The following is a 9211-nucleotide window of genomic DNA, read 5'->3' on the forward strand; positions in this document are numbered from 1 at the left end:
TACAGTGTGTGAGCACTTTTTACTCTTTCGAATGTCAGACCACAGGAGCTCTGTGTTTGTGATCGATAGATGTTAGAATAAATACTTTAAAAAAAATTATTCTCTGCAAGTCATCTGCTCATTTTACAGCCGAGCACCTAAACTGTAATGCCTTAAAGATGGTTGATATTGCTATTTTTTGCCAGAAAATTATGTCATTTTTAAAATTGTATTCAAATCACTTGCAATAAGCAGTAGATTCACTTATACTGTACCAATAAATTATTGTGTTTATGTAGCAAATATCAGCTCCAGAATGTTCTATTATTGTTGCACTAACTGTAAATGAAACAGGATAAAGGAAGATAGATAGCCTGCACTATAAAAATGTAAGCAAATAAATATTAAGCAAATAATATATACATTCAACTAACTACATATAACTATAATGGGTCATGCCAATATATGAAACATGTCAAACTCTGATCAGATAGGCCTATATTAATAATTGTCATAATAAATCTAGATCCTATAATAATTTGTGCCTGCAGATGTAAATATTCAATTATTTTATTAATTCCTGCACAGCTTTGTATATGTTCTGCAATGTTTATAAAGAAATGCCAAAGCTTAACCTCAATGCTTTTCAAATGTAAATGCCAGTTCTTTTCATTTACCATACAGTGGATGTAATATTTTAGGAATGGGATTTTATACATTTATTATGTCTCTATTTCTTCCAATTTTGTCCATTTTATGCATTCATTTTTGTATATACTTAACTTATACTGGTTATACATTTATTGTGCTTAGAGGTTGATATAAGTACAGTCAGGTTTGTTATTTTAGAGCAGAGATGCCAAATATAGTGCCCGCGGGCCAAAGTTGGCCCATTTGATTTGGCCCACCGTCCCATCTGGAGGAGAGAATGATGGAGGGTTGGGGTGAATGACTGTACCAAAGAGATCATCATTTCTTATTTGACATAACCTTTTTTTTGTTGTTTTATTGCTGAGCTACAACAAAAGCAAACAGAAGAAAAATGTTTCAATGAAATGTTGTAAATTATTTAGATGTTTTTAAACCATAAATACTGTCACTCGACTGATAGAGGACTATGCAGAAGCAAATCAAGGCAAAAACTAGTGTAATTCTGTAATACATTAGATAGTTTTTTACTGCAATAAGTTCATTATAAAATGTACAAAAATACTGTATTAGTTCATATAAAGCAATAGTTCTAGTCATTTTTAAATAATATTAAATAAATTAGGAATTTACCTATGACAACTATTTACCTTTGGCCCACAAGCCTACAAATCAAGTGGCTCTTCTTAACCCTTTTACTACCCTACCAGGAAAAAAAAATGTTTGGATTGCATTTCTTAACTCCTAATGTCACTATTGTCACTCTCAATGCATTTTATTTCAACACATGGCAAAATTTCTAAAATACCAACCTCTACCAAATGGTTGAAATGTCAGTTTATGGTAAAATTATGGGAGTTAAAAATATCATTCAATATCGTTTCCTTGTTGTTGTTTTTTTTTCAATAAAACCAAAATCAAGTGTAGTAGTAGTGCAACAGGATTGTTTGTTTGATTGTTTGGTAAGCCGACAATGTCCTGTGTTTAAACCATTATTTCAAACAGTTATTCTTTTAATTACTTTAACAGTCATTATTTAAAACAGTCCAAACATGGTCAACCACTTGGTAGAGCGGACAGTTAAAGGGAAAAGAAAACGTTTAGGCACCTTTGTCTTGTACAGATCTGTTGCGCCCTCTGGTGAAAAACAGACAAAAACACAGTCATGGACTAGTGTAGGATGATTTCAAACTAAAAGTATGTGTATATATATATATATATATATATATATATATATATATATATATATATATATATATATATATATATATATATATATATATATAGTTGAAGTCAAAATTATTAGCCCCCTTCAAAAAATTTTCTTTTTTAAATATTTAATAAATGATGTTGAACAAAGCAAGGAAATTTTCACAGCATGTTTGATAATATTTTATTCTTCTGGAGAAAGTCTTATTTGTTTTATTTCGGCTAGAATAAAAACACTTTTGAATTATTTAACATCATTTTAGGGACAAAATTATTAGCCCCTTTAAGCTATATTTTTCTCGCAAACCACTGTTATACAATAACTTGCCTAATTACCCTAACCTGCCTAGTTAAACCTTTAAATGTCACTGTAAGCTGTATAGAAGTGTCTTGAAAATATCTTTTCAAATATTATGTACTGTCATCATGGCAAAGATAAAATAAATCAGTTATTAGAAATGAGTTATTAAAACTATTATGTTTAGAAATGTGTTGAAAAAATCTCACTGTTAAACAAATTGGGGGGGTGGGGGGAAACAGGTGGCCTGACAATTCAGGGGGGCTAATAATTCTGACTTCAACTGTTTATATATAATATAGTTTTTGCTATAATATTAAAATAAAATTTGTGGCTGATTGGCCTTTATGTCTGATCGGATCCTAGATCCAGTGTAACACTCTGGGTGGAACTGACTAGTTATGCGCCAATGGTGCAGTCTGTTTATAGTCTGCATCTAGAGAACGGGCATCAGTCAGAAAGCTCAGGTTATGAATGCCCCTTCAAGATAAAGGAAGGAAAGTTATGGCACTACATTTAGGCAGAATGACTATCAAAAGACCAAAATGGCATTGGCAAACTTGCTGGTGCAACGCACAATATAGTTGATTTGTGTGTGACAATGCGGGACGTTACCAACACTAAAACAAAACCTGATACTGCATTCTGCCTTTCATATCGTATGTTCTTTGGATCCTTTATGGACACATAACAACAACATATTGCAATATAACGTCTTTATTTTATATGTAATTTAAATTCAGGGAATCACATGCTCCTCATTTTAGTCAGCCATATAAATATAAAGCACTTAACAAGGTCTCAGTACATTCATTCATATGGGTTGTTTCCATTTGAACATCACCCATTCTTGTCTTATATATAAAAAAATACATTTAATATATAACATATATTTTATTATTTTTATTATAAATGTTTAATTCTAAATGTTTAAAACTAGACTAAACTCTTCCACTATGGGAGAAACAGGTACCCACGCACAACATTTACATCACTTCTTCTTAAGTGAAATGGCCGTAAAATGCATCCTTGTTAGTTCTGTGAGCTAGATAAATACCACTTTATTTTATATTCGATTATTTTTACAAATTCATTTCACAGGAGTTTCATCATGTATTTAAGCTATTTTTTAAGTTAACTCCTGCACCAGCTACTTATCATTCTAAGTATTATGTCCTGGATGCATTTGTTTCTTTGAGTGCAGTTCACTAGGTCAGTTTTTCAATTTTTAATATTTAAAAATATTCTCTAAAAGACATCAAATAACAGTCCGAAAATAGACCAGTCATCAAATAGACAGTTCAAATGTGCAGTCATTAATATTAGTCTATTTTGTACTATTGTTAAACACCTTAAATTTAGCCTTAATGTTGAGCCCTGCTCACACTGCTATTTCAGCCATGATTTGGTAGTATGGAACAAATTTGGGAAGTCCTAAAAGAAATCTGGGTAAATTATGCGGTCTTTGATAAATGATTTGACTTAATGACTGTTGTAATAATTTTTTTCCTCTGATTTGAGGCAATTTTCTGCAGTGCAACTTCAGCTACGACAAACGTCAAACCAAGAACCAATAGGAGAATCTGATGAAATATCAAAGCTTTTTTTCTGGCTTTATTATTAAAGCATGTTGTGCACAAAAGTAACCCTACAGATTATTTACATTTGCTGTGAGGTATTAACAATTTGTACAAACAAATGTGGATTTTGACTTTGTCCATCCATGACACATGAGTTTTCTTGCATGCCAGTGTTGGAGCATCTTTATTGTTGTTCAGTCTGACATTATGTCAACGGAGATCTTACAGTGTGACTATGTTTGTCCAGTCTGACAAGCTACAATCGTTTTCGATTATTTAAAAAATAAAAATCATCACACAATGTGAATTGGGCTTTAGCTGTTAGCAGTGCCAGATGGAATCTGCGGACGTTTTTGCTATTTCTGCTGAGAATTTTGGTAAAAATCTGCGGATTTCTGCGGAATTATTTTGGGAGTATCCAGCGGAGTATCATAACTAAAACCTTAATATATGAAATAAAAAGTAATAAATTACTGAATAAAAACTGAATAAATTCAGATTTACACATTTACTCAAGTAAATAAACAGAATTAATGATGGGCTAAAAATCTGCAGAAATCTGCGAAACGCTATGCGCGCAGATTCCATGTGGGCCTAGCTGTTAGACATATCTGATTAAACAAAAAATGCTTGCTGGCTTCATTTTAAATAATGAAAATTAGTGCATATAAACATTCACTGATACTCACAACCTGATTTGTCATCATGTTACATCAGAAAATGCTGCAGAAAATCTGAGAGCAAGCTTAATTGTTAAACATAGTAGCAGAAGCAAATGAGAAGTGTACTGTATGTTCGTAAATGGATAGAGAAAACCCAATAGACAGATCAGCATGAACCGGCAAATTAACAAATCCATCATTTTCACAAACCGAGACAACACCTTAAAGTAGAATGTTGAAAATTCAAGATTCATTCAAGAGCCCTTCATTGGTTACTGGTTTTGCTTTGCGCTTGAATGAAGGCAAGGGAGGTAGTCTAATCCGCCATGATTTCTTATATTCAGTAGCTTGTTTGATGTTCTCTTTCCCTTGATCTACATAGTTCCCAGTTTTCATTACAGTCTTTGCTATGTTGTTTGCCATTTCCCCCTATAATAAAAAGAGGAAACACCTTTTAATGATGGCTATTTCAAAAGTCCCATTGCACTATCATGTCAGCTTTTTATGTCTTGATAATAATAAACTTTTTAAAAAAAAATACTTTTTACAATAGCTTTAAAGTATGTATAATCTTTCCATTGCACTTTCATGAACAATTATGTCACAATATCAATAAACTTTAGAGTATGCATCTCAAAATTGTATAAAAATTAAAAAGACACTAAATTACTAAAACAACATTTGTCTAACCAAATTAAAAAAGAATATAATATACTTGAAGCACTTAATCACACAATAAAAAGGTAAAAACTTCTTTTAACTCCTCTAAAAACACAAGTAAACCTGTTGTCTTAAAAGTGACAAATTGACTGTACTTTTAAAAAGTCAGTAAACCCATTAAGTAATTTTTTTAATTATGCACATACTGTAGTTCTTTTACTAAATAATTTTAAGGCAGTGGGTTTACTGATTTTTTTAACTAATCCCTTTTTTTAGTTTATTTATATTAGATAATAGACCAAAATAGTCTTACAAACTGTATATTAAAGCTATTTTTCCTGTCTATTCACTGAACTCTGCAGCGAGCGTGTCGTACCTGACTGTTAACTAGCATGGCGATATCCGTAAACATGTTATGCAGCTCTTGAATGCTGGCCTCCAGACAGCGAATGTCCTTGTGTCGTGACTCAATTTCATTCAACGCTTGCCCTGTGATGCTGGAGCCAGAGCTGATCTACACACAAGAACATATCTTAACATTTCAGCAAACTTACTGGACTTTATGTGGGAAAAATTTAAGTTTTCTGAAAACACTGAAACTTACATTTGAGGTAAAAACAGCTGGACTTTTATTTTGTAGTAAATCCTCTGTCTCCTCTTCTGTCATTACATTGCCACCTTAAATAGAAAGAAATATCCTTGATCTTCAATTCATGTTTGATTCTACATTATGAGACTATATGGTACATATAAATCATGATTTTATTTGCTTTTGTTAACTTTAAGTTTAGTTCACTCAGATATATAAGTTAGCTGTTAATTTACTGCAGTAGTGAATGCACTTAGAACTGTTTGCAGAGGCTGCTAATAAAAGGTAATGATAGGTAATAACGTTCATTTTCTTTCACTTTAGACCTAAGTGTATCCTCAGGAGCTATAAGAATTCATTTTGTTTAGCGCGTGTGTGTGTGTGTGTTTTATGAATTCACCAAGAATACCAAGGTTTAGCAGGAAATGTTCTTCAATAATCTATTAAAAATAGTCACCTACCGCTCCTACTGCCTGAGGGTGAATAAATTAACTGCAAATGTTCCTTTCCCATTAACCCATAATCAAAATGACAGCAATTCTACAGTACAATGTTCAATTACAGAAAAAAAAATACTAATAACAATAGGCAGTGGTGGTCAAAGACATTTTACGATGATGTGTTAATAAACGTATTAGCTCACTCACTGATCTCCAGCTGCCTTTGTATCCGCTCTTTACTCTTTGCACGAAAATATAACAGCTCTTGGTTGTACAAACCCATTATTTCTGCAAACCTCAGTGAAAGTACTGTGTGCTATAGAACAACACAGAGAGACAAAGAAAGAAACATTGAATATAACAAGCATCTAAAGAACAGCATTAAATATATACAGCAGAGGGTGATTTTTACCTGAGTAGTGTGTATGCGGCAGTACACTGAGCTGCTGTTTGTGTTTGCATTCCCATATTTAGAAAAATGTTCTTCCAAATCTATATAAACAATCAACCAATAAGCTTTTAAATGTAACACGAAAGATTTAATGACAAATGTTGTGACAAAAATAATGAGTTGAGGTTATTTTTTCCAGGCAGATATAAAGCCAGGTATAGAAGAATGTTTTTTGAAGAGAATAAAGCTGAAAGTTTACTAGAGACACATTTCCTGGGTTAAAAATAAAAAAGATGGAATGAAATTCCACCACAAACTGGCACAGACAAGCTTCTCTATTTGCAAGTCAAATCCTCCTTTAAATTCGTCAATTGCAGAGCTGGACTTGGCTATAACTCTGCCCTGGACTACTACAGTGCATCCTTTCCACGTTTTCCAGTGCAAAGTCAATAAATTAATAAAGAAAAGTCTGTACATAATATAATCTTGAATATACTGTAAATGCAGATGCAGAATTAATATATTACAGCATAGATAAATGCCCATTTGACAGTAGGAGAACTGGTTGTGAGCTAGGATGCAGAAAAGAAAATGGTAAGAGTGACTACATTTCAAAATATTTGATTTTGTCATTCAAATTATTATTAGATTTAGACCTAGAATTTTGTTGTGTCCTGTTTGTTTATACATTGCACTAAAACAATTTGGCCTCCACATTGTTTAAAACTGGCTTTAGTGAAAAATGTAAAAGACTAAGAAAACTATCTGTTGAAAAAATTATGATGATTCTTCTCCTATTAGGAGTGAACCTGTATATATTCAGTGTAAACTAACAATAAATAAATACATTTTAACTCACCTTTTAGTTTAACTTGGATTGCATCTGCTATCTGCTTGATGTCATTGCCAAACAGCTCAAGTTCATCTCTCACATCTGTGAGACAAAAACATGGTAGAGAGTAACAAAGAAAAAGAGAAGTGACTGCACAAAACAACTTTGTTTATTATTATTGAATGCATTCAGGTTTCTCACACCTTTTAAACAGTCTATTTCCATGACTTTCATGCTTAATGGATTAGAATTTCTTCAAATTAATTTATATTTTTGTTAAATATTTGTAACACTGGTGCTTAATGCAGACAAGACTGCTAAAACAAAATGTGCAACATACTCACAAGCCTGTGGGTTGATTTCTGTCAAAATGGTACGATGTCTCAGCTTCACTTCTTCCACAAGGAAAGAAAGTCTTTCTATAAGTTTTTGAGCTTCATCAACCTGTACATATACAGTAACATGCATGACGATAGAAATTATTTGCTTTTCAGTTATACCTTAACAGAAAGTATAGTTTTTAAAACTTTAAAAAAAAAAAAACTTGTCTAAAAACTGACTTACATAGACTACACTTAAAATAACACTGACAGAAGTCTGGCTGGTCTTACTCAATCTTTTAATGAAGTTATATGTATACGTATTTTGCATGAGATTGAGTAGCCTAAATATTGTTTCCACATGGTTTTATACACTGCTACATAAACTATACTTCTAAAATCAATACCTTAACATAGTAAAGATAAATAACTATTAAAAGTTATGTGACTTTTATACTTTTAATTTTAAAGTTTGTTTGCAAAATAAAAACTACAACGCTAATAGTTGAAAAAGAATAGTCTAAGTATATTAAACTAAAATGTGCAACAAGTTAATAATGAAACTGACAACTACATCTAAAGTATGACTGACATTATATTTTTATGAGCTAAACACTGGGCTAACTTTGAGCCAAGCAAGTAGTATTAAAATGGTAAATTACTAGTGCTGAAAACTGTACAGTATACTTAAATTATACTTGAACTTTCAAGTAGCCTACACATAAAGTAACTGTATACTTCTCTTTTGTAAGAGCAATGTGGATTAGAGACCGTTTTACGCAATAAAGTAGATGTTCAAACAACACGGTGTAAGTACACAAACCTTGGGCAGGAACTTCTCCAGGAAAGCGTCAGACTCAACATCGATGGTGATGTCATTGTAGTGCTGAACGGGGAAAGCCAAGGTTAGTCAAAACAATTACTGTTAAAAAAAAAGCAGTCACTGAGACATTTATAAACGGCTTTAATGAAACAGAAAGCATTGTTTTATCAGTAACCACATGCTGGCTAATCCAAAAAGCATTAATGCAAATATTCTGTACAGTGAGAGCAAGTAACGTTATCTTATCTGTAAAAAAATCGAACTTATTATCAATAGTTTTACGTCTAAATTACATAAATTAAGAAGACAATGTTGTCTTACGGCTGATAATTCGCCCAGACGATCCTTCATTTTAGCTCCAAATAAGTTTCTCCGCTACACCACAATATTACTGAATGACTCGGTTAAACAATAACCTGAATAAACCGCCCTTTGAGTTGAATCTTCTTGATGAATCAATATCGGTATGAACAGCTCGTTTGAATACGTTGATAGGTATAGTTGGGAACTATTCTAAAGAACCGACTCGCTGTTAAATGAATCGGACTTTCCAACACTATCAAGGACACAAAAGCCGCGCCTTCTTACTTCCGTAAATTTTGACACCATAATAACAAACATCGTTATTCAAATTTTATTGTACGTGCTTGCAAATTTATTTTCACAAAACTTCAAGGTCACCTAAATTGAAACAATGTGAGAAGAAGTTACTTCTTCCAACACAAAACATGGCTTTATATTTATTGTGCAGCGAGGAGGAACGGGAGGGGAGGAGCAGGT

At 32.4% G+C, this 9211-nt stretch overlaps 1 protein-coding gene across 2 annotated transcripts; it reads right to left on the reverse strand.

The window, feature by feature from the left end:
• Window positions 1–3718: 3718 nt before the first annotated feature.
• Window positions 3719–9000, reverse strand: stx2a (syntaxin 2a). Of its 2 annotated transcripts, XM_005161168.6 has the most exons (9): window positions 8753–9000; window positions 8432–8494; window positions 7633–7732; window positions 7316–7390; window positions 6478–6557; window positions 6273–6381; window positions 5641–5714; window positions 5413–5550; window positions 3722–4805 (listed from the first exon to the last, which is right to left on the reverse strand). In XM_005161168.6, exons 1-9 carry the CDS (start codon window positions 8780–8782, stop codon window positions 4620–4622), a joined length of 855 nt encoding a protein of 284 aa, XP_005161225.2. In that variant the 5' UTR covers window positions 8783–9000; the 3' UTR covers window positions 3722–4619.
• Window positions 9001–9211: the final 211 nt, after the last annotated feature.

This window comes from Danio rerio, chromosome 21 (genome assembly GCF_049306965.1).
Source record: "Danio rerio strain Tuebingen ecotype United States chromosome 21, GRCz12tu, whole genome shotgun sequence".
NCBI lineage: Eukaryota > Metazoa > Chordata > Actinopteri > Cypriniformes > Danionidae > Danio > Danio rerio.